General features: G+C 40.7%; 2 protein-coding genes across 7 annotated transcripts in view; both read right to left on the reverse strand.

The window, feature by feature from the left end:
* Positions 1 to 35: 35 nt before the first annotated feature.
* Positions 36 to 19,138, reverse strand: ANKRD46 (ankyrin repeat domain 46). Of its 2 annotated transcripts, XM_082754307.1 has the most exons (6): positions 19,093 to 19,135; positions 18,319 to 18,426; positions 9,132 to 9,279; positions 7,183 to 7,525; positions 5,739 to 5,897; positions 36 to 2,069 (listed from the first exon to the last, which is right to left on the reverse strand). In XM_082754307.1, exons 4-6 carry the CDS (start codon positions 7,491 to 7,493, stop codon positions 1,853 to 1,855), a joined length of 687 nt encoding a protein of 228 aa, XP_082610433.1. In that variant the 5' UTR covers positions 7,494 to 7,525; positions 9,132 to 9,279; positions 18,319 to 18,426; positions 19,093 to 19,135; the 3' UTR covers positions 36 to 1,852. The 2 variants fall into 2 exon arrangements, with proteins under 2 accessions (XP_082610433.1, XP_082610432.1); XM_082754306.1 differs by lacking the exon at positions 9,132 to 9,279 and having other exon boundaries at positions 19,093 to 19,138.
* A 580-nt stretch (positions 19,139 to 19,718) lies between these two features.
* The window catches only part of SNX31 (sorting nexin 31), a 34,062-nt gene continuing 28,071 nt past the window's right edge, over positions 19,719 to 25,709 (reverse strand). For 2 of the 5 annotated variants that reach the window (XM_082754300.1, XM_082754301.1), the window contains exons 10-15: positions 25,493 to 25,696; positions 25,089 to 25,211; positions 24,895 to 24,975; positions 23,812 to 23,889; positions 22,756 to 22,815; positions 19,719 to 19,957 (exon numbers count right to left, since the gene is read on the reverse strand). In XM_082754300.1, the coding sequence (XP_082610426.1) occupies positions 19,862 to 19,957; positions 22,756 to 22,815; positions 23,812 to 23,889; positions 24,895 to 24,975; positions 25,089 to 25,211; positions 25,493 to 25,696 (642 nt within the window). In that variant the 3' untranslated portion in view covers positions 19,719 to 19,861. Of the gene's footprint in view, positions 19,958 to 22,755; positions 22,816 to 23,811; positions 23,890 to 24,029; positions 24,100 to 24,894; positions 24,976 to 25,088; positions 25,212 to 25,492; positions 25,697 to 25,709 lie in introns of those variants that run through there. The other 3 variants (XM_082754302.1, XM_082754303.1, XM_082754304.1) reach the window with 2 other exon arrangements.

Raw genomic sequence — 25,709 nt, forward strand, 5'->3', positions numbered from 1 at the left:
ACAACGTAATGTAATGATAAACCAAAACATATTTACTACATGTATTTATTTCTGGCATTCACCCATACTGAGAATACAATTACAAATTACACAAAGAATACATATTGAAAGACAGCAATTATTCAGGATACAGAGTATCAGAACAGAAGTGTACTTATCCAGAAAAGTAACTGCATTTTAGATATGAGTTTTTATTTCTGTTCACAAACATATGTACAATAATTGAAATATTCAGAAGAAGAGTACGCTCTGTTTTGTTGTTGTTTATTTTAAGAGGCTTCCCAGCTGCTAGGGAAGTATTGTTTCATTAATGTCTCGCTAAAGAAATGAGATCAAGAATTATTCAGATGCAATTTAGAATGGGGCCCACGTTAGTGAAGCCCCTGTTACACAGCAAAGCAGACAACAATCCTCTTCACTCAAACCCATGCACAAGAAAGAAAAACGTACATGGTAGCAGAACAGAGAGATGTAATTAATTCTAGCAAAACTTATTGCAGTTATAACTTTATAAATGTTTGATGCTATTTAGCAACAATTTTGGAGTGGTTAGGTTAAAAAAAAAATCATTAGTTTTGCAGAATTCAAATCCAGGGGGATTTTCAATGCAATGGCAACCAAGGGAGTTAGATAGCTAATCAGCCTGGAAGGAGAGAATCTGCTTTCTTTGAAAAACCTGCAACTACTGTGTATTACCATCCATCCTAGCCTTCATGAAAGAGTGTTTCATGTCCCTAGGTTACTTATAAACACAGGATTTCACAGCTTAAGTACAGAATGGGATAGGATCTCATTTCATACAATATTCCTAAATATAAACGTTTTAAATATTTTTCTTCTGCATACTCAAAGTACTTTATAAACGTGTAAGTGATGTCTGAAAACAACTGAAATAGAAAGTAATTCTAGAAAGGAATTCCAGTCAATCAGGTCCTTTCCACAAATGTGAAAATGATTCAATTTTATGGTGCAATGTGGTCCTTGTGGAGGAAAAAGGGTTATCCTTCATGACACATTTCACAAATACAGTGGTCTTACAGAATTAGCATATACAGAGCAGAACACCAACATCACTTTGTATCCACCCTTACAAATAAAGGTTTGCTTAGTAATATTCCAGCAAAAAGGCAAAATTTTCACCCTAGAGGCTGAAACAATTTTACTTCCAAAGCACTACAACCAGCTTTGTTCTACTAAAATTACTTCAGACAGATATTAACAACATCAATTTAATCTGGGGAAGAAACACTATGCTAACCTAATAAATAAAGGAGTGAGCTATACATTAAAGATGTAATAAGGTTTGAACTATTTCTCATTCTTTTTCTTATAAACGAGCAGATATGGAACAAGGGGGAAGCACTGAAAGAACTACAAACACAGAGCTTATTACTGTCTATATATCAGAATGCATTATTATTTTATTCCGATTTCTAGGGGACCTTTAAGAGCATTTTTCTTTCAACTCCAGCACACGCAAGATTACGCAAGAAGAGATTTACCTCTCTTCATATGGATTACAAATCAAACTTGGTTCTGTGTTAGGTTACATTTTTCATGCTCCGGAATTTAATATGCATTATGAAAGACCCTTTCTAATCGTAGTATTTTATCAACAGAGAGGATTACCTCTACATCTTGCTTGCAAGTTAAGTCAGAGGTAGGTTAGGAATGCTTTCGAATTTAGTGTTTTACTTGAAATGAATTAATTCCTCTTCCAAAGGGGTTAATGCTAAGTATAAAAGGAAAACCGTATGCACAGCTGCCACTGCCTGCACCGAGAGAAAAACTCCGAGATGTTCAAAATGAGACGACAACAGGGAAAAGAGCAGTGCGCTCCTTTTCATTTGCTTCAGTGCACCAGTTCAGGCTGATTTTCTACAAAAGGAAGCACCCCGCTAACGTAGTATGCTATTCCAAGAGACAGCAGGGCAATGACAATGATCAGGAGCAGCACCCTCCAGAAGCCCAGGTCTTCCACGAACTCTTGCCATGTCGTGCGGAAACTGGAAAGAACTCCTTCCCCTTGCTGTAGGTTTGGATTAAGGAGGGAATGGCTTTCCATCGCACTACAAAGGATTAAAGTTAAAAATACATCAGAGCAAAAGAATTCACCTTTAAGTATGACAGTAATCCTACTCTGAGCAACTGAAACACTCTAAATTAAAAACTAAACCCACCTGCAGATTTACCGCATTGCCTCGGCTAAATCAAGACAAAAGCAGATCAGGAAAAGGCTCCTAACTCTAAACTGAAGTTAATTGAAAGGATGGTTTATTAACTGGTGTAAGGAGAGTGCTACTTGTATCTGTACAACTGCTCTGAGCTTGCAGCCTTGCCACCTAGGAGCCTTCAGAAGTCAGTCAGTGGAACTCCTGCTCAGCACGGCTTTGTAAAATTTAATGGAGCGTGAGCTAAAACCTCAAGGGGCACAGCTCTCGTTAATAAAAACAAATTGCAATTTAAAAGTAAACTCTGCCGAACAAAATGGAAACTACGACCGGTATAATTTAGATCCTGAACTACGTGGAGATCTTTATTGCTCTCCTGCATTTCTTTGTTAGAGGCCTCTTCTCTAGCTTAAAAATAGAGAAAACAATCCATTTACATTAAAAAAAAAAAATCAAACTTTCTGATTGTTGAGCTAAATCAGCATCGCTGTAGTTTTTTTGCCACGTGGCACTCAGCAGCTGCTCTGCTGCCTTAGCATGCCACTCTCAATCCTTCAGGCCCCTTAAATTGTCAGACATTTTTTTTTATATTAAATTTTATATAAATTAGGGAGTGAAACTCTCACTTTCAAGTGAGAAAAATTAGAATGATAGATTGACCATGAAGCACCGTTAGAAAAAAAAAATGCAAGTTGCCTCAAACACTGCGTGGCTCCTTCTATCCTCCTCTCTATCTCGCTGGTTTCACGAGGGGTTTATAGTAGGAAACTATCCCTCTGTTGGTGTATGAGAGACCTCAGTAAGAACAGGAAAGCATTCTCATCACTTGATTTCAGTTATGCAGATTTTTAGCCATCTGCACAGCCCCACTACTTCTCGCTTGAGTGAGACTGCACACACCAGTGTTTACAGGATCATGCTCTGACAAGCACGGAGAGGAAATGGTGAAACTGCCTGCACACCCGGTGATGTTGCCTGCACACCCGGTGATGTCAAAGCAGAAGGTAAGCAGAAAAGAAAAACATTTTTCCCCCCCTTCTAATTGCTTTCAGTTACCAGATTCCTAGGCATCTCCTCCAGCAATATGAGAAGAAAACATTGCAGGGAAAACCAATTTGCAAATCAAAACTAATTGCATAAATGCTATTGGTTTTGGTGACAATTGACAAATGAGTTAGCAGAAAAAGGTCTCAGTTATGAATCTCTCTTCTAAGCTTGCACCACAGAAAAATGTCATGCCACATCTTTTCTCTTCTTAAGAAGCATGGGCATAGATGAGTAATTAGCCTGAACTCCCCTAGCTTACTGAAGTATTGCAGCATCATGGGCAGAAAATTTCAGAAATTGCCTGTTAAACAGCTTGCCTTTTTTGCTTTTAAAATATTTACTTTGCTCTAAAGCTATTTTAGCTTGTCCATAGCTGCAGGACTTAGTCATCTTCCTTGCACATTCTGATTTCCCAAGCAAAACAAAGGGTTCAACAGAAGACAGCCACTGGTGAAAACAGCACTACTCACTCATTAAGCACTAACTAGTTAATACGTAACCACAGTAAGGTTAAATAAAGGTGCAACGTGATTTAAGTGAAAAGGTCACATGCTTGCTCATTAAATAGAAAAGGGTAGAGAGAAAACGCTTTGGTATTTTGTATAGCAGCCCAATTAAAAGCAATGATATTCAAGATATTTTCCTTATGACAAATTACATCTCCTTGAGAAATGGTGCTGCAGGGATGCGTCCTACAGAAGAGCTTGTGCCACGTAGGGCAGGTGGCTGCTCCTGTTCCCAACACAACGTGGAAATTCACCTTTGGCTGCACTTGTGGGCACGCTGGGCTGTGCAGAGGGACAGGTCACCTCTGCTGGGCCACAGGGGGAGAGCTCTGCCTCCTGGCAGAGAAAATAAATCCCATTTGGGAACCTACTTTGGGCCTCTGCTTCCAGATCTGCAGCAACCGTGTGAGATAAGAAGCAGAAACCTTAAATCAGACACCGCTCTTCAAAAGGGAAGCTGACGGTTTTCAGGAAGAGTATTTATTTTCCATGGGGTCATATACAATGCAAAGATTGGGGAGAGAGGTCAGAAGTCATTCATCTTAACGAAATTTAGCTAAAACGTGGAAGAAAAAAAAAAATACAAAGGGGGAGGAGTGAAACTGTGGAGGTCTGAAAAGACAACTGCTCCAAAGGCATTATTTATTTACAGAGCAAACAGCCACAAGCTCACTTGCTTGTGCTGCTGTAGGCATCTGTTGTTTGTTATGCTAAATATAATATATTTCAGACATTTTAAACATGTTCACAAACAAGCTGGGTAGCGCACTGTTTATATGTCTGTGTGCCTCTCCCCAAGGAGCATTGCTGACTTCCTTGCCAAGCTAAACAATGTAACATTTACGAAGGTCAAATAACAGAAAGGAAGCTCCCTTCATTAAAGGGACACTATCAAAAAGGGTCATTTTCATGGGGCTGAGCTTCAGTCCGTGTGTATTGGGGTGGCAGCCTGTGTCACAAACAGCTTTCAGCAAAATTTAGGAAGTTAGAAAGAATCTGCAGAACATCCAATACTTCACATAAACGGACTTTGCACACTATTAAGTTTTGTGTTTCAGGGCTCAAAGCAGTCTCTCTGACGAGCGGGGTGACCTGATGAGTGGGAAAGATCTTCCACTCTGCTCTCAGGGAGTATTTTGCATGATTTCTGTAAATTTGTTGGTTTCAACTCTTCTGTTTGCTCCACTTAGATAACAACCCCGTTCAGATAGCTTTATTTTCCCCTGCAGTGAAGGCTACGCACGTTTTGACGCAAATGGAACAAACCCAATGAGACAGAACTCCGTGTTTTTTCTGATATAAAACCCCAGTGGTTGTAATTCATCACCATTACTAGACAGTATTAAAAACCATAAATTTAAATAAATTCAGCATGAGAGCAAGTATTCAAAACAACATTGCTATCTTCTTTCAGATATATGAAAAAAGCAGTACTGGAGAGTACTGCTGCATGTTTAAGCTCAATGTTCTGTCGTGTTCACTGGCAATTCAAGGGTTTCTGTGAGAGAATCAGTCTCCTCTGAAACTAGCAAGGCACTCTGTCACATCCAAATCACAGAATGGGTTAGGTGGGAAGGGACCTTAAAACCCACCTGGTTCCACCCCCCTGCCATGGGCAGGGACACCTCGCACCAGACCATCTTACTGAAAGCATGTTAGGCCAGTGTGTGATACTGACATTTCACATTTCACCCCATTTTCCCCTTGACTTCACGATAAATGGCAGAATATATGTTTTTTTTGTCTGTAACAGAGTTATTTAAAAAAAAAATCCACCATAAAATGAGAATTTCGATTAGAAAAAGTCCTTTATTTCCCCTTACATTTGACCTATCTAAAGAGATTTTGCTAAATTCTAAGATTTGATTTGATAATACCAGGACAAATTTGGTATTACCTGCTCTGAGGAACAAGCAAGCAAGCTGAATCATAAAAATCTCAGAGCAATAAGCACATTAGTAAAGATATATTATACACATACATCATTTCCAATAATTCTCTGTTTTGTAAATACCTTTCACTTTCAGCAGTCTGCATCGTTTCCAGCTTCGAGTGAGCTCCTCTGTTGAATCCCTTCACCTCTTGCTCCTCTAAAGATTCCAGCAGTCTAATTACATCTTTATTTACACCCCTTCGTTTTGCAAGGACAAGCGGTGTTGCACCTTGGTGATTGCTAAAGTAATGCCACGAATGGGCACGAGAAGAAAAGAAAATCTTAAAACATGAATTTTGTAGCAAGATCACATAACACAAAGTGTAAAATTCACTACCCAGAACTATTTTCTGTCATTTCCATCTATAAAAGTGATACCATAATTGACTATAGAAGAGTATTGGTATATTTAGGTTTGAAATAGCACAACTCCTTTTCCTCCAAATAAAATCAAAATTCCTAGTACTCTAATTTAATTGCAAACCCTGGGTATTGTAACAAAAAGCATGGATTTATGGCAATGCTGGAGATTAAGCTTGATTTCAAGAAGGAATTGTGCAATCTGTTTCTTCATAGCTCCTTTTTCCATGTGGGTATGAGGACATGAAGCAAAAATGAAATAAAATACAGATGGTCCCTCTGCTTCTTTTAAATACTGACTAGGACCAGAGCTGCATTCAGACTAGGGATTTTCACCAGAGTTGCTCGAAGCAAGAAAAAAAAACAAACAAAACACAACCCATGAAGAATCTGGTCTGCCAATAACTAGCTGAAAGCACTAATGAGGGACAAGTGAAAAGGGAACAGATAAAAAAAAAAAAACTCAAAGGTTCTGAAGTTTCACAAACTTTTTTGCATGCCCTGTAAATATGCAGAAAGTTCCACAAACAAAATAATTCAGTTAGTGCAGCAAAACAGCTCGCTGTTTTGTAGCTGGAGAGCTTGCATCTGAGCACCGGCATCCGCCAGCTGCTGGAAGCCAGAAGGCAAGAAAATACAATATTTAAAAAGAACAATATTTAAAAGGAGGGTTGAGTCACACATTTTGAGGGTTTGAAACCACTGAAAGGAAGCATTGTCACCAAGGGGTATGGGAATGAACTGGTACACATCCACTGTATTTTCTTTGTCGTATACAGTGCAACAGTTGAAACAATAGAACTGCGGCGGAGAAAATTCTTTTCAAGCAGTCGATGCGATTTTCTTCTTTGGTGCCAACCACCCACACCTGGCTGTCTGGCCAAACCAGGATAGCAATGTCATCACTGAGTCAGAATTAGACACAGCAGCCCACACCAGCAGCTGCTATTTTTATTTGCTTCGCTTGGCCAGCAGGAATGGCCTCTCATTGTTTGCCTGCCTTTTTATTTTGTGTCTTCATTAAGTGATATCTTCCAAAAAAAAATTGAATTGCACTGCATAGAGCATCGCAGCCACAGCAGTTTTGTACACAGTGCTTTGGGAACAGAACACATATTATAAAATATATGCTGTTTAAAAAAAAAAGAAGAGAAAAGCGACTTACCAAATATCAATTTTAAGTCCATTAGAAACCAGGAACTGGATGGTGTCCACGTGCCCACACAGGTGCAGGGCTGTGTTACCCTGATAATCGGTGGCTAGCAGGTCAGCCCCGAATTTGTGCAGGAGTTGACAGATGTCTACGTTTCCTCTGGCTGCAGCAAGGTGAAGGCCAGTCCGGCCCCGGCTGTCACGAATATTTGGGTCAAACCCACTCTCCAGCAGGCGTTTGGAATAGTTAAAATCTCCATCGATGCAAGCCTGCAGCAGCGGCACGTTTGTCTGGGATGAGTCGTTGACGAAAACGTAGGACATGGTTCTGATTCTCTCTGGAGCAGATGACAAACCTGCAAGAACAAGCGGGGAAAGTGTCGGGGAAGCCAGGCAAACAAATACGTTTTAAACTTTAAAAATTCATTTAGAAGATTTCTCAGGTTTCTGAACAAGAACACAAACTCGCTTTTGAACTGACTGAAATCTTCCTGTCCTACCTATTAATTTCACGTGCTGCACTCCTGTCTGGTAATATGGGAAGAGCTCTTTTTACTCATCCTCCCACCTCTGGAAACAGTAGCACAGACTTATTACAGAGAAGTGATAAGATCACTACCACAAATGCAAGCCAGGTGAGTAACTTTCACCTAGGAAGAGATGGCAGGTGGTAGAATTGATATTAAAAGTATAAAACACTGGAGATCTGAACTGAAAGAAGGGAGACGAACCAGCTTTCAAAAACCCCACCACAGAGAAGCACAAATGCAGTTTCTCTGGATTAATATTACATAAAAGATTAATTCCTTTTCTATATCAGGAAGATGGATGTCGTTTCAGAATGGATTTATTGACATTTTATGAAACATGACTTAGGTTTTGCAGAACACTATTTTAAGGATGATTCAAATAACGAGGGTATGACAACGCTGTGGATTTATGGGACACAGAAAAGATGACTTGAAAACAGTAAGGAAAACAAAAAGGAATGACTATGCAAGAGGATGGGAACATCGTGCACGAGGCAACAGTAAGAAAAAATGAAAACATCTAGGAGGCTGGGCAGCAAAGCTTCACGTTGCCTCTAAGAAAAAAAAAAAAAAACAAACACATATAAGCTAGTGAAAACCCTTCAAAGGAATCTCCATAAAGCCACCACACAGTTCAAGTGACAGGAAGGAAGAGCAATTTTACTAGATAACCTTTGAGCAGAAGATGAAATTTCGCATGAAAAACGATTTCCCACTTGACCAAGGCTGGCATTTTGGGTGAAGGGTGCAGCTGTGTTCTGGCTAGCAGTACGAGCCTCTTACAAGGCCGCTATATGCAGATTTACATTTTCTCATCTATATAAGGTCTCCTTCTACACCAGCGCACTCATTCAGCTACGAGAACGGAAACATGGCCAGCAGCCAGAGAATTCGATTTAAAACCTCTCTTTTATTTTCTTTTACAGTTTATAAAGCCTGGATTTTACAGCTCTTCCCCCACGTGTTAGATCAAACTCAAGATCAGAGCACCTACAGGAGTCATTTCATGTTTATACAACTGGCCTGATTAACAGCTTTGGGGCTGGCAGGGGTTAATAATTTATATTTAAACTTTAATAGCTTGTATTTCCTATCTGGACAAACTCTGCTCCATGTATCAGCACTGCCCAGTTTCCCTGTGCAGGAATGCACAACTTTTTTTTTCCTGTCTTGGACACAGAAGAGATGGGAATTAACTTCTACGTCCTGGTATCTGTATAAGGAATGATTTTAGACAGAGCACATTCCCCTAGGCTCTAAGGGTGTTTTTGAGCATGCGGTGGTGTATCGCTGGCCCAAGCACCCTTTCCCACAACCATCTCCAATAGCAAAAGCTCACCAGCACAGCATAAAACATTTCATGCAAGAAGAGTGTTATTTCAGACACACACAGATTTCTTACAATCCTACAGAGAAAGAAGGGCCAACATACCTGTATCTTCAACGAGTATGTTACAAAACCTTGGCTGTTGCAAAGCTAGGCTTCCCACTTGGCAGCAAGTTCAATTTTCTCGCCCACTTTCTACCCAAATCATAAATGACATGAGAGTGCTTCTTCAACTCCGATAGTCCAGTCCTTGCTGAGGAAAAAATCAGGCCCAATTTTTGTATGATGTGACTGACACCTTTACGTTCTGCAGTTAATCTCCCCTAAAGCAGCAAAACCATAAATAACTTCAAAACCTCCGACGCTCGAGCATAGTAACAGCATAAAGCCCTCCTTGTACTTGATAAAAAAGACCACGGCTTGCTTATGAAGTGGTATTTGAGTGCTTAATCCTGCTTAATAAAAAAAAAAAAAAAAAAAAAAGGCCTAGCATAAATCAACAGCAGAATATTAGCCTGGAAGCAAAGCATGCTATTTGAGAAACTTGATGGGATGCTCTGGTAAATGTAAACTTCGGTTTATGTTTTCGTACCAGATGTGTGGGCCTGGTAAAGCCCTGCAGAATTTCCTGTCACTTCTCATACAAGGGTGACGAAACAGCAGCTAACGGCAGCAGAACAAAACCTCCACCACCTTGTCTTCTCGGGAGAGGAAGCAGGAAGATTAACAGGTATCATGAGGTTTAACTGAAAATATTTCCAATTCGGAATTTATCATCACTGAAATGTTCTAGAATTCATCACTGAAGTGCACAAGACTAAAACAAAACCTTAGTAAAGAATTATAAAACAACAACAAATCCTCCTTCCCAATGCTTGAAGGCTGTGGACTAAACAAACGCATTCACAAGGAATCGGTTCCATCTGGGTCGATTCAGCTTTGTGATTAAAAAAGGTTTTTGCACACACATGATTCTGTTTTACACATGGCTGCCTAATACATGCCAGATAGGAGCTGCACACGAAGATGAACTGCACCGTCTTTAAAATGCCAGTCCCCAAATAAATGTAGTCCTGCCTCAAATGTAATCTGATTTTGCAAAATTTCCTAACAAGGCTCAGAAAAAAATTTACAACAGTCGACTTAATTAGAAATTTCTGAATGAGCAAACTGATTACATTTAAATCCCCAGTATGTATAAAAACGTTCTTATTGCAATGAATACCTAATTAAGTGTATTTAAAAAAAAAAAAAAATCCAAAGCATCCCATCCGTTCTCTTCACATTGCTTCTGAAGGTGAGGCAGAAAGAAGCCTGCATCCTTCCAGGAGCTGGTGCACCTCCCATCAGGCACTAATGTCACAAAGGGCCTCACGTTACTCGGTAAGGAGACACTAAAGCATTGCAAAAGGAGCGGCCCAAATAGCCCTACAAATTACTGCTGCTGGAGTTCAATTAATTTGGCTCAGTAAAGGACTGCTCCTAAAAACACAGTGCTACCTTCAGAAAAGTTTCAGAAAAACTGATCTTTTACATTGCACTCTTAGGAAAAAAAAAAAAAAAAGTTTCACTGTTAATAACTTGTCACTGTGACAGCAAATTAGCTTGGAGAAAAAAATCAAGTATGTTCTCCCAAGCAAGAGGAATTTCTGCTAGGAAAGTGTAATATAAGAATACATTTTCCCTTAATTTACCCAAAATGGATGTTGCCCAAGCACCGTATAATTTTATTAATGATTTTAGACATTTTGCAGTAAGCCAGTTCTTCAGTGATACATGCTGTTTGGTACAGCCTGAGAAAACCAAACTGTTCTGTTTTCAACAGGAATGCTTGTATTAAGTGATAATAATCCACTTTTATCTATTAGAAGTCAGCTGTCTACCTCCTAGAGCTGTGGTACACACATTGTCTAACGTGCTCAAACCTGTGGAAGCCAAAGCCAGGAGTCATCTTGAAGAATTCAAAACCTAGAGCGAGATGTGAGTTTTGTTACTGCTTAAGCTACCCCTCAATTTGCACTAACCGTGCATGGTTTTATTTTACACTGAATGCGTGGTTTTGCCTCTGCCTTCTCACCGAGTTCAACAGTCGCCAAAGAGCTCCAGGAAAAGGAGCCAGATTGCTTATGAGACAGATTCACTAATGGTACTGGAGTCTCTCCACCACAGAAATATTGGTGGGCTTGGTGAGCTGCAGTTCCTCACACAGGCACTGCTCCATGATTTACCAGCTCTGCAAAACGACAGAATTTCCAAGAACGTTCAGAAAAACTGACACGAGGCTCGCTGTTCTTAATGAACGCCTCGGATCGATGGCACACCATCAGATCACACAACAGCTGAGACTTCCCCATATTGGGAGACACGTTGACATCTAGAACCCAAACATCAGCCAGATTTCCTCCAGAGGAACTGCCACCAACAATAAATGGAAACCTAAAACAAAATCAGGGACCAAACCCACCTCCCCCAGCAAAACACAGCACGCAACCTGCATTGCCAGCTCCCTGATGGCAGGCAGCTTCCTCTTTTTGTAATACATTACAAAGTGGCAGTGGCTCGCTGAGCTCTTCCTCTCGTTTTTATATGAACGAGAAAGGGCCCAGCTCAGAATTTTTTTTTCTAGGTTGGATGAGACCTCAAGGTCATCGAGTCCAACCTCCAACCTAACGCTAACAGCCCTCCACTAAACCATATCCCTAAGCTCTACATCTAAATGTCTTTTGAAGACTTCCAAGGATGGTGACTCCACCACTTCCCTGGGCAGCCTGTTCCAGTGCCTCACAACCCTTTCAGTGAAGAAGTTCTTCCTAACATCTAGCCTAAAACTCCCCTGGCTCAACTTAAGCCCATTCCCCCTCGTCCTGTCACCAGGCACGTGGGAGAACAGGCCAACCCCCACCTCGCTACAGCCTCCCTTGAGGTACCTATAAAGAGCGATAAGGTCGCCCCTGAGCCTCCTCTTCTCCAGGCTGAACAAGCCCAGCTCCCTCAGCCGCTCCTCGTAGGACTTGTTCTCCAGGCCCCTCACCAGCTTCGTCGCCCTTCTCTGCACCCGCTCAAGCACCTCCATGTCCTTCTTGTAGCGAGGGGCCCAAAACTGAACACAGTACTCGAGGTGCGGCCTCACCAGAGCTGAGTACAGGGGGACGATCACCTCCCTAGCCCTGCTGGTCACGCTGTTCCTGATACAAGCCAGGATGCCGTTGGCCTTCTTGGCCACCTGAGCACACTGCTGGCTCATATTCAGCCGACTGTCCACCATCACTCCCAGGTCCTTCTCTGCCTGGCAGCTCTCCAACCATTCCTCTCCCAGCCTGTAGCTCTGCTTGGGGTTATTGCGCCCCAGGTGCAGGACCCGGCACTTGGCCTTGTTGAACTTCATGCAGTTGACCTCAGCCCATCGGTGCAGCCTATCCAGATCCTCCTGCAGAGCTTTCCTACCCTCAAGCAGATCGACACACGCACCTAACTTGGTGTCATCTGCGAACTTACTGAGGGTGCACTCGATGCCCTCGTCCAGATCATCGATGAAGATATTAAAGAGGACCGGCCTCAGCACCGAGCCCTGGGGGACGCCACTAGTGACTGGCCTCCAACTGGACTTGGCTCCATTCACCACGAATGCTCGAGTGCTTTGCTTCAACTGTCAGCCCCCACTCTCTGAGGGCAGTTTCCCCTCAAATAGAACAGTAACCTTAAAAATTACACAAACTGTTCTTGGGGATACATGGTAACATTTTTTAAAATATATTATTTAATTGTAACAACAACAAAACTGACTACCTTGCTCCTCTGAACTGCTCATGTATCCTGGTGAACTGTAAGCTCAACAATATTGTTCTGACTCCTTTTCTGGGTAGGCTGGGGGAGAAAATCCTTGCTAAGCTTTCGTGCACACCTGTTTTACATGGAGGCTAAGACACAAGTCACTTAACTGAATAAATGTAAAAAAACATAAAAAGTAAAATAGTAAAAAAAATCATCTGATCAATCACCATCATTTTTTAGGAAAGGCCACCACTATCTACACAGAGCTCCACCAACAGCTCTGTATCTTCTCCTAAAAATCTTCAGCTGTTCAGTCCAAGTGGGTTAGAGTTTTATTTCTCCACTAACAGGGATCTGCTGCAAAAAGCAGCAGAGCAGAACAGTACAGCATGATGTGACATTTTCCCTTCTTTGGTTATTTTTTCAGTAGTTCCTACACTTCAGGTATCACAGCAGGCTCTTAAGACCTACCTCTCCTTTTTCTCTTTCTAGCCAGGGCACGTGGAGATGCAAGAGAAGAATGGAAAAAATAACAGAATTATCACTTTTGTACAGATCAGTAGATAATGGCATTAAAACCCGAGAACTTTGCTCGTCATTGTACAGTACGTCAACATTAAGAGATAAAAAATAAACAGGAGCTCAATTGCCAATTCAGGGCTGTAAAACGCCTCCCCCGATAACACAGAACAGTCATTGTGTATCGATGCACACGGAATAAGGGAGCGATAGGGAAGAGCTCGTTCTTTCCAAATACCTTTATCGACAAGCAGATTCACAGATGTCTTTTCCTTTCTGGACTCAACTGGCAGTTCAATTGCATTACACGTCTCAGTGCACTCCTATCAAATGCACAGTTAAGTATTTCTGAACCTTGCTCATTTTTTTCTTTTTATCTTCTGTGGAAGAACTATTTGGGTGGAAAGGAAATTCATAGTAGTTAGAAAGAGATATGCTATAACTCTAACACCCCACAACCACCTCAGGTGAATCAATAAAGCAACTTCAGTATTTCCTTGATCCTCGTGGTCGGTGTGGATACACCTGCTTTTATAGGAAGTCACTGAATCCCTCACATTGGTCATAATTATCAACTTCTCCAAAAACCTTTATCCAAATCCCTTCTTTGGTTCTGCTGGGAACGTGGGGTGCTAATGTAGGTCAATCAAGAAAATCTTAAAATTCATCGCAGTTTTTTCTTAATTTTTTTAAACAAACTAGAGAGAATTTGTTCCACTCACACCAAAGTTTATATTTGTTGCAGATCTTGAAAGAGTCTTCTGGAACAGAAAGCAGCTCTGAGTGAGCACCAAGACACCGTTAACAAGTGGACTAGCTGCAAGCTGCAGATGTGCGAGCACCACTTTTATCTAGAAGAATACTGCCACCATGTGGACCGACAGATTCCTCTTCGACTGAAGTAAACGAGATGATAACTCTAGACCCACGCAGACTAGTTTTTCTAGATTTTATGGCGTTTTCTGATCACCTGAGAAGGAAAAACAGAATCACAGAGAAGTTGAGGCTGGCAGGGACCTCTGGAGGCCACCTGGTCAGTCCCTCTGCGCAAGCAGGGACACCCAGAGCTGCTTGCCCAGGACCAAGTCCAGGTGGCTTCTGAAGAGAGAGAGATTGAAGAGAAATGATGGAAGGCCTGAAAACTTGATAAAAATTAATTCTGAAATCCAAACTGTTGTTCCTGTGTCACACAGCAAATCTTTGTTTAGCACTGATCTTATATTACCGAAATGAGGACTTCAGTATAAATCTTGATTTCTGAAGATAATTTTTTTTTTCCTGCATTTATGCCTGTTCCGTGAAGAAGAAAAAAGTCCTTACAAAGACACACGATAACTCTGACAATGGCAGGTTTGACAAGTTCACTAAAATGGGAAACCTCCCGCCTCCAGCAGGAATTGCCAGAAGCCACAGCTTCATCAGCTTTATTCCAGCAACAAAGCAAATTGACAATCGAGAAGCTGCCACTAAACCACTTATTACTATATTGTCTATATTCTCTTATTTTATTTCTTATAAAATAAAATTATTTTATTTATCCTGTGTGTATTAGCAATATGTAACCTTCGAGGACATGACCTTTGTAACACATGCATCATCAAATCCATCTGAATGGCTAGTGAACAGAAGCAGGTCACGTTAAAGAGCAGAAGTCTCCTAACTTTGTACATCATTTATATATAACAGATTATTGGAATCTCCTTCTAAAATACTCTGTTGTGCTCCTTGTTCACTACAGTTTACGCTTTTGTATCAACAACTAATACCAGTGACAAGCCAAGTTGCTGTCAGATACGTAACTCTTGCTATGTCTCTGGATACAGATATTTCTGCTTCGAATTTTCATATTCACACAGTAAATCAAAAAAACAGTTTATCAAAAGCTAAATTGTTAACTGATATATTTATTTGTTCCACATATTCTACATCTCCATCAATGCAGTATGACTTTTTACTATGTACTTTCTGAGATGAGGGACGGAGGCTGTGGAACTGCACACAGTCTTTGAGGTTTATCTGAATCACAGATTAACACAACCACACAAAAAGATTTTTGTTTTTGTTTTTACATTTTTCCCAATAACAGTTACTGTTTGATTTACCTTTCTGTCTGCATTATCTATGGGTACATTTTAATGGAACCATTTGCCATAATTACAAAACATTGCTCGTTACTGAAAGCCCACGATTTCACAGAGGGCTCAGGAATCTTTTTACCCTACCTATTTGAATCGCTCTGCATACCTGCACTGGATTTCCTGTGCTCTGATATTGTCTGCTTACTGAGTTTTACAAGGTCAATCTGCAGTTTTTTACAGCTGACCTTATCTTTACTGCTCCTGTCATCAGCAAACACTATCACCTTGTTGCTCACTGCCTTTTCTACGCCAAGTTTAGAACCCAGAACAGAACCCCGCAGAACTAAACCCCTTCCACTGAAAAGACTGATCCTAAGTTCATAAAAATGCCCACTCAGCACTCTGATTTCAACAGCGGCAACCAGAGAAGCCTCTTGGGAAGAGACTTCTCCAAGAAGCTTTTTCTTGAGTGGCAGCTGCCACTTTGGTCTTGAGTTCAGCAACACGTAAACACAGTTCAGATTATTCTACTCAAGCCATCACCTTACCTTTATGCACACTGAAGCTCATGTGTCCCCCTTTTGCCCCCCTCCTTGCTTTGGGGATTTATTTTTTCCTCTTTAACTTTTCAACCCAACCATTTCTGCACATAAAGAGACTTTTTTTTTGTGCTCTAAGTGACTACTATCCTTAAAAGTTTCTGATATTTTTTTTAATGCTTCCTGAAAACCCCAGTAACATACAAAGCCCATCACCTGCATCTCCAACGCCACTCAGTACTCCACAGCAGAAGCTAACTAGCCTTAAACAGATCAAACCTCTAAAAATGTGTCTGCTCTCAGGCAAAACCATCCCCTAACAAATGAGGGCACAGCAAGGATGGGCATACATCTCTCTCTGCACTTCTCTGGTGAAGAAGTAAAGCAAGCATTCTAGACCACCCATGGGAAAACAAGAAACCAGAAGCCTTTCCTGAAGCCTGTGGCTGCCCTTTATCCCCACGCATTATGCTGATCTGATGCTGTACGAGGTCTTGAGCACGCTGGGGAATATGATACCATCAACGCACATTAAAACATTTATTCCTTTATGTTGTAAAATTCTAGTGATGTAGCTGTGTTAACTGGATGGGAGAAATGTGTCGAGCTGGTGTTTCCACAGCTCTGTTCCACTTAAGATTCTGGTTTTAATTATACAGCTACGCTACTTTTCCAAGTGGCATTTCTGTCTTTTACTCTGCTGATAATATTTCAAATGACTAAGCCCTACAGTACACATATGGCTTCTATGAGGTACTGCATGAGATCAGAGTAAAACTTGTTCCCCACCTACTTAGAAAACATTACCTTTAAATGGTAAAACAAATGAAAACCAACCTGAAACGCTTAGTGAGCATCATCGTTAAACAGTAAAGCAAACTTGAGCATTTCAGCATTTGTGGTATTTGACATAAATGGCAGCAGAATGTCAGTAAATGACAAATAATTACCAACAACTGCAGTTTGGTTGCACTCAAGGCACGCTTGTCAGCTGGTCACCTACACTGATGGCACACTATGAATGGTCTCACACAAAGCTGACTGCATCTGGGATCCTGTATTTCATAAGAAGTGTATAGAGAAACGCCCTCTGAAATACTTTATGTCCACATGAACCGACACATCTGGCAGCAGAGCACAAGCGAGACCATGGGGGAGACAACCAACAGCTGGAATGCAGCAGCCAGCTTAAGGCATCACTTGGAATCCCTCTCTCTTGCTGATGAGGCAACTCTAACATGTAGGATACCAAAACCTGCTGAGAGAAAACCTATTGCTCCTCGGGAAGGAAGACAGCAGATGCAGACACCATGCTTCAGGTTTTGACTCATCCCAGCTTACTCTTCGATACCATCTTCAGAACTCAAAGAGGGCAATCAGCCCATCTCATTTTCTGACTGTCAATTCTACTAGACAGAATGCAAACATTAGTAGAAATATTTCTTCTAAAAATCACATTTAACAAGTCCTTGTTAATAAAATATTTTATAAACAAAACAAAGATGAAAAACAGACCTAATGCCTACAGATAACACTAAGCTTAGCCCCCTCCTGCAGCAAGCAAAACCAATTACTTTTACAAACCAGTCACTTTCCAGCTAAAATACTTGTTGGGTTCTTGCTCCTCCTTGATCTTTGGGAAGGATGCTCCTGAACATCAGTGCTCCGATAGCTAGAAATACTCACATATTATTCATCGTACAATCTATGTTAAATTATTCACGTATCAACACCATTCTTAAGCTCAATTTATTCCCTTTACCACGTTTACCTTGATGTTTCAACAGAAAGCAAAAAAGGCCTCTGTTCTGCAAAGATAAAGAGGCCAAATATTTCTTTCAATATAGACTCTTCATTTTCCTGCCTGTCTTAGGCTTATCTTTACCTGTTCCACTTCACCTGTTCACGTGAAAACATTTAGCAGTGTATGAAACATTCTAGCATTTTGTTCACAGATAACAGTAACTTCTTTTTCCCCTTCACCACAGGTCTGCATTCGCTTTTTTCCACAATCACATATTTTGACACTACCCAATACATATTTTGGATTTGTGTTGCTTTAAAATAAGAATTTCTCTGTATATTGTGTTTGCAACTGCAAAACCTTGTCCTTTAAATTACTGCATTTTATTTAAGTTATTATTATGCTTATTTCATCCTCTAGTCCCTAAGATCATCCATTTTTTCCTGTATAGCAGTTACCCTCTTCTATATTGCCAGTGCCTCCCAGCTTGTTCATCACTACCAAATTTAGGTTTTAATTGTTACATCAACGTCTTTATTAAGTATTTAACAAGACTAATCTCAAGATGGATCTTCAAATAACTAATTTTATAATCTCCTTTTATACCCAGACTCGATGGTTTTCTTCTCAATGTTACTCACCACGAGTTGTCTCTAGTTAGTTCCTCATCCTCTCTTTAATTCTGGAGTTATCCCTATCTTTTCAGCACAATTTCCTGTGTAGCAGCTGATCAAAAACTTTACTGCTGTCTAGAAAACAAACAAACAAACAAAGACAACTACTTAATTTCCCTTAAAAACAGTAATTACTTCATCGAAGGCAATCTGAGGCTGGCTAACAAAAAAAACTTCTGGCAGAAGTATGTTACCTTTTGATTTAATTTATCATAGGATCATTGGGGTTGGAAGAGACCTTCAAGATCTCCTGGTCCAACCACCCCCTACCACCAGTGTCACCACTGAACCATGTCCCCAAGCACCACGTCCAACCTCTCCTTGAGCACCCCCAGGGACGGTGACTCCACCACCTCCCTGGGCAACCCATCCCAGTGCCTGGCTGCTCCTTCTGACAGAAATGTCTCCTCATTTCCAACCTGAACCTCCCCTGGCACAACCTGAGGCCATTCCCTCTAGTCCTGTCACTGGTTACCTGTGAGAAGAGCCCGACCCCAGCTCCCCACCCCTTCCCTTCAGGTACCTGCAGGGAGCAGCGAGCTCTCCCCTCACATCCCCGGCTCCCTCACACCGCCCCTCCATTCCCCTGCCACCCCAGCGTCCCCTCCCCACCGCCCGGCGCCCACCCGGGCGGATCCCTCCCCGGACAGACCGACGGACACCGCCGGTCCCCCTCCATCCCCCTGACCGACGGACACGGCCCCTTTCCCCCCCCAGGCCCCACCGCAGCCCCCTCGCTACCTGCCCTGCCGGCCGCCGGCCGCTCCTGGGCACGCAGCGGGGGCGGCGGAGGGGGCGCGGGCGGCCCCTGCCGGCCGGAGGCCGCCGCCGGGGCTGCGGCGAGAAATGGCGGCCGTGACGGGGCGGCCGGGGGGAGGCACCATGACTGCCTTCATCGCGCTGCCTCAGGGCCACTCACGCCTGTCACCAGGCGCGGGGGAGAACAGAGCAACCCCACCTCGCTACAGCCTCCTTTAATGTAGTTATAAAGAGCGATAAGGTCGCCCCTGAGCCTCCTCTTCTCCAGGCTGAACAAGCCCAGCTCCCTCAGCCGCTCCTCGTAGGACTTGTTCTCCAGGCCCCTCACCAGCTTCGTCGCCCTTCTCTGGACTCTCTTGAGCACCTCCATGTCCTTCTTGTAGCGAGGGGCCCAAAACTGAACACAGTACCACTGCTCACAGAAACAAACCAATACAGTTAATACTTTTTCCTCCTCTACTATCTTAACGTTTTCTAATCATTTTCTATTTAACATCTCCTTCCCTTTCTTCCCCACAATTTCAGTCTGGAAAAAAAAGATATATCACAAAAAAAAAAAAAAAAGCATGTATGCAAGATGTTTCCAGAGTGACAACACCCATCTAACTGTAAAGAATATTTCACTAGAGTTAAAAATTCTATAGAAAAGACAAAGAATGACACTGAAGACTTTTTCCGTATTATTCAAGCTCTCAGCAATGGGTTTATTATACCCAGATATTTCATTTGAAAGAGTATTTAGAATAAGTTGTCACAGGTCCTCTTCTCTTATTTTCTCAAATACACAGTCCTCTTCGTTCGGCCTAACCAAAAATCTTTTCCTTGATATAAAACTCGAATGGACGACCTGCAGCAAAACAAATAAACAGTTAAAAGAATGTATGCGTTTCAATAATTAGAGATAACTATGAACATAAGCTAGAAAAGCTGATGTTATCATATCTAGGTACAATGAACGATCTCTATGTTGGTATTTTGGAGTGAACAGAATTTTTCTGCTGGATTAAGGCACAAGAACAGCTCTTAAGGTTTATTACAATGTGATGCAGGTTGAATGGCAGGTCCAAATGTTCTAATATCAGTGTTATTTGGCATTACAGTGTCCACTAGTACATTTGTGCAGGTACTTTCACTGTTGGGCCCTGTGAATTAGGGAGACTACTGTTATCACACATTCTTAACTTTAACCATAACACCTGCATAAGTGACACCTACACAAATTAAAAGTTTAGACAGGCAATCTGAATAGATGCATCATGTTCCATCCTCCTCAAAGCTGTCACTGAACTAAATTTTCAATTAAGAATTCCCTACATTTCCTACCGTGAACCATCTCAAGCTTCCTACCACCACACCACCCTGCTTTTATAAGGTGCAAACAGGCTATCTATATCCTTACACTGCAGGTAACTGCAGTTTACTGTTGTACTAGGAGAATTTCTGGCACAGATTTTTCTCTTCTGCCTCTTGCAACAAGGTACCTTGATATATGTGTAAAATAAATGTCCCTGAAGCACCCTGCTGAGAGTGTCTATCACAAAGCTATGGCAACTATGTTGTAATGAGTCCAGAGAATCTATGAAAATATGGGTTTGGTTTCCAAATGCTTTAAAGTTGATTACTTCATACCTCTCTTTTTCAAGACTTTCCGAAGACATAACAGTAAAGTTGCCTAGATATAGGCACATTCCATAGCACATCCTCACTATCTGTGAAGTCTGCCTGTTTCATGCTAGTTGAATCATTTTGATCTCGATTCAATGGATTGTTCTTAATTTTCCTGTTAAATCTTACAGCTGCACTAGATTATCTATTTGAACAAGAATTTACAGACTCTCACACTGATCTAGTAGCAACAGCATACTGCTATGGGATCGCAAAGAAAACCAAAGTTAATTTTTTCTTCCCATGAGTCAGCAGAAAATATTTGGCATGTTTTCAGTCTTTGGAGAGCATTCAGTTAAACTTTCAGTCACCTCTGAGGAAAGATTTGTAAGACTCTTGGGAATACTAATGGGAAAATTATAGAGACACAACTCAAATGTTGTTATTTTTTTTCCAAATGAGAATGTACATAGATACAATTTTAATACATTTTCCAAGAACACTGTACAGACAGAGATGAATAGGAAAGGGAAGCCCTAAGAACCTTAATATTGTGATCATGGAGAAGTTAACTAAGTATGGTTTAAGATTTTATATTAATTGTCTAGTAGCACAACTTAGTTTGTTTAGACTTAACTGGTTTAAACTTACTGTATAACACACTGCGTTAAACAGGGATAGCATGGCATGCTATGCCTCACCATACCTCGACTTTAACAAACAATTCATTCTCATTATCAGCTGTAATTTTCTTAATTTGCCAAGTTTCATGTCAATAGCTAGACACTACACAGGCAAGAGGGCCAATTAGCTCAGTGGCTTTACTTTGCCCTTTCCAAGACTACTCTCCTCACAAAAAAATTCAGCTGGAGCATTCACAGCCACCTTGCTCCAAAAGCTAGCAATCAAGGAGCTATTTTAAAATATGCCCAAGTCAGAACAACTGCCTCAAACCCAGAGAGCTGTGCAATTTAGTCGCTGCTTCACCTGCAGCATCTGAAATTGTACCAGTGAGGCCACTGAAGCACACCCTTCAGTCTTTCTCAGAGGTACAGCAAGTCTGCTCAGCAGACGTTGTCTCCCTTATTATCATTTGCAGCTTATTTATGAATAGAGGGCCACACCTAACCTAGAATCTAGTCTCCAGCAGTGAGTACAGAGCACTTTAGAGAAAAGGGCAAGAAAACCCACCACACAAGTTAGTTGATTTGTTTATCAAAGAGTTGTTGGTGATCAGCTTTGTGAAGTTAATGTACTTTTTCTAAATATATATCAACTTTTTTTTTTTTAAATGATTGTTTTTCCTGAATGCAGATTATTATGTTTTGTTTTGTTTTTCTGCTAGAATTAATTCCTCCTTGGCTAATTATACACTAGAAGAGACATTTATTTTCCATTTACTTTACATTATTCCCTTTCCATTTATTATTGTTTAATACTCAACAAATGACTTAGAAAAAAAATCAACTTTTTTTTTAAAGCCATTTAGCTATTCAGAAACTATTAGCTACGAATATTGATTACAGCCAATGCAACTTGGAATTACATCTTTCATGTGACAGGAACGCACACGCATAGATATGTAACATAACAAATTTTGCAAAAAAACAAAACAAAACCAAAAAAAACCCTCCCAAATTAATGGAAAAAATGAATGCATAGGCAATTCCAGTGCTGAATCCAAGCACAGGGCCACAGGGCTGTAAACTGCAACAGCTGCACGTGGGTATACACACCTGATCTGTCCATACATTATGTCTTTCTGCAAACTGCAAATGTTTCTGAATGAGGCATTTGCAAAAATAAATAAATAAATAAAATGAACCAAATTGTCACTAAATCCATCAAACTAAGATAGTTTTTTTTTATTCAGATGTTTCCTCCAAAATTCAGATTTAGCTCCTTTTCCCACCCAAAGACTTTACCATTAAATTAATTACAAGTCCATAAAAAATATATATATATAAAAAAAATCAGGCTAAATACCATTAGTTAGCAAGACACACTGCATTTACACTTTGGAAACAATTTCTCACTAACCTGTTTCTGTTGAATGCTGGATTTCTTACTGTTTTTCATGGATTCAAGCATTTCAGTCTCCTAAATAGATTAAGAAGTTCCACTTTTAGGATAAGTTTAAATGCTCCCCAAGCACCCAAAATACGTTGAGTAAATCAGCATTCAGTTTAACCCAGTGGAAACAGTGTAGGAAGTGATCTGGCATATTTACCCTTTTCTCATAATTCTGTTCATAATCAAGGCTACCCAAGTATAATCAGCAGCTGAAGATTTTAATTATGAAGACGAACATTCATTATTTACTGAACCTCCAGTACAAATAATCTTAGAATGCAATAAATCATTTTTTTTCCAAAATTGATTGGTGTTTTCTTCAACTTCATTTGTGGTTAAAAGCTATGAAAAAACATGTTCATTACCTCACTGCTCACTAATCAGCATGGTTCTAGAAGATCAGTTTTCTTTCCTTTGTTTTCTCATAAGTTTTCAGAAAGCAAACATTAAAAGTCTTTAGGTGTCACAAGGTTAAAAAAAGGCATTATTAACGCTAAAGATTTAATAAAATATCTAAATATGTTTTCACGCTTAAGGCCTACACAAAAGACAGAAGAGGTATTTTAGCTAGAAATCGTGCTTCTATTTTATTAACAGAGATACTTTTTTGGTTTAAAATAAAGCGTGTGAATGTCAGATCTCAAATTGGTCTAACATTGCAACAGATGGAGCAAGCAAATGAAGTGGTGAAGAAGTGAAACCCAGATATGGATAGAACAGGGTAGAGCAGAACATTAAAAAAATACCATAAATGTATTTTATTGTATGCAGTAAGAATGAAAGTCAAAGAATGCAAAGCAGACTATTAAAACTGCAGTGACAAACCACCTTTAACATTCAGAGCAAATATTATTTTCAGTAAAACAGTGCAGAGATGTAGAGTCAAGTAATTCTGTACTGAAATGCTGGAACATGTAAGACCCTTTTCATCAATGGGACTTAGCACATTTAAAAGAATGATAGCAGTAGCAGTTTTGTTTAATTTAAATACAAATTCAGGCACCCCCACACACACACGCTCACCATTTCTGGGACTTTGTTGGTTTCTTTTATCATCTGCTCCGATATCATTTTCTTCAAGCAGCTGCTGAGCAGAAAGGCCTGAAGAGGATAAACAGGAGAACATTTCAGTTTCTTCTGTTAAAAGATGTACTTGACTTACATTCCTCTTCCACCAGGAAATTATCATCCCTAACTGGAGAATGGTTACTTTCCTAATCCTGTTAGTTTTACTCTGCACTCAACATCCTTTCAGTGCACCATACGAGCTGCAGTTGGTTAAAGTCCAGCCTCAGCATAACTTTCAAGGCACTGTTCAGAGAGCAGAATAAGAGTTTCTGTGACTGGTTCTGTGAAGCAGGTTGTTTTCTCTAGCTGCCCATGGTTGCTACCTTAAAGGCTGCCAGATCGCACCAAATCCTAAGCAAGTTTAATCAAATGTGGAGCATCAGCATCAAGAACACTTCAACAAATGAAGCAAGCTGGAGTTTACAGGCACTCTGCCCTATTTAAAAATTAAAGCTTTGGTGGTTATACCAGATGGCTTTACCAATGGTTTGTAGACTAGATCATAGAGTCGCATCTTGCGCAGCTAATATGACCTGAGCCCTACATGCTCATCCCACATAACATCAGGGAGGAATGGCACTCTATAAAATCCTAATTATGGATTATTTATATGTAAAGAAACCACTATGATGTCACATATTCACACCCTCTATTAACCTGTGTTATTATGGCATATTTGAACAACAGGATTTATTGCGGAAGATTAGAGCTTTTGGCTTTAGGTGGGTCTGACTAACTAATGACTTTTGGATACTTACTGAGTTCAGTAGGTAAATAGCACCTCTGTGCTCCATCCAAGCCTTGCTGCTGAGTGCTAGACAACATTTCTCTCACCATGGAAAATATTTATATAAAATCTCTTCCCCATATAATAGAAAATCAAATGCTTTGCCTCAGATAACTCTGTACCAAGGCTAACCCTGCTTAAAAACATAGCTGCTGCACTTGTGTAGAAATGGACTAATCACTCCTGAAGATCCTCATGGCTTTAAGATTAGATTTTACTCTGATCCTTTCCTAAAAGGAAAGAGAACTCACCTGCTTTGTGTACAAGATTATCCACTCCCATGTGCCCGAATCATTGTACTCAAATCTGAACTCCAGAGTGTCTTCTTCACCCTGAAAAAACATCGAACAGGAGAAACAGCATGAAGGTGTTCAGCCTTACATCAGAACTAGTCAATCAGGTTCATTTTATTCAGTATATAAATAAAATGGCTGAAGATCCGTACCAGAACAATTCTTCTGGTGGGGGGAAGCAAGTGGGAGGGAGGGAGGAAGGGGAAGCCTTTGCAAGTGTAAAGTTGGTTAGAACAGTTCTTCTGCTCCCACACAAAATGCTCTGCCAGCTCCCCCTTCAATGAGAATGGAGAAGGGTAGGAAAAGCACGAACAGAATGCCAGGGAAGGAAGACAGAGTAAGGCTAGATGGTTTTCAATTATTATTTATATATAAGTATATTTACTGCTGCGAAGATTGCCAAGGGAGTTTGTTCTAGGATAGGTTTGGAGAGGAATATGGACAGATAGGAGTGATTTAAAACAGAATCCCCCTCCCCAGACTCGCCATTGCCTGATAGCCTTAGTTTTCACACAGAAAAAGTAAATTTAGATACAAACTCAGCTTAAGTACTTACAAGGAAAGTGACCTGCCAACTTCTCAACCTGTTGATTTTAAAGCTGACCTCTTTGGTTTGGTTAGTGGGTAATTTTATGCAACAATTTATCTCGTTATTTCCAGCATAGATTTCAGCCGAGCAGCCTACTTCTGGATAGTCACAAATGCAAGGATCAAGCCGTACGTATCCATAGAACTGCACTTCTCGAATCTTCTCCAGGAACTGCACCAGAAAG

This window comes from Aythya marila, assembly GCF_965140915.1.
Source record: "Aythya marila genome assembly, chromosome: 2".
NCBI classification, from domain to species: Eukaryota; Metazoa; Chordata; class Aves; order Anseriformes; family Anatidae; genus Aythya; species Aythya marila.

What these genes read in the sequence shown, in the direction of transcription:
- ANKRD46 (XM_082754306.1), bottom strand. Translation starts at nt 7,493, where the DNA reads ATGTCCTACGTTTTCGTCAACGACTCATCCCAGACAAACGTGCCGCTG. An exon ending in GGACTTAAAATTGATATTTG is followed by an intron (nt 5,898 to 7,182) that starts GTAAGTCGCTTT and finishes GCATTACTTTAG; the next exon opens with CAATCACCAAGGTGCAACAC. An exon ending in CAGACTGCTGAAAGTGAAAG is followed by an intron (nt 2,070 to 5,738) that starts GTATTTACAAAA and finishes AATCCTTTGTAG; the next exon opens with TGCGATGGAAAGCCATTCCC.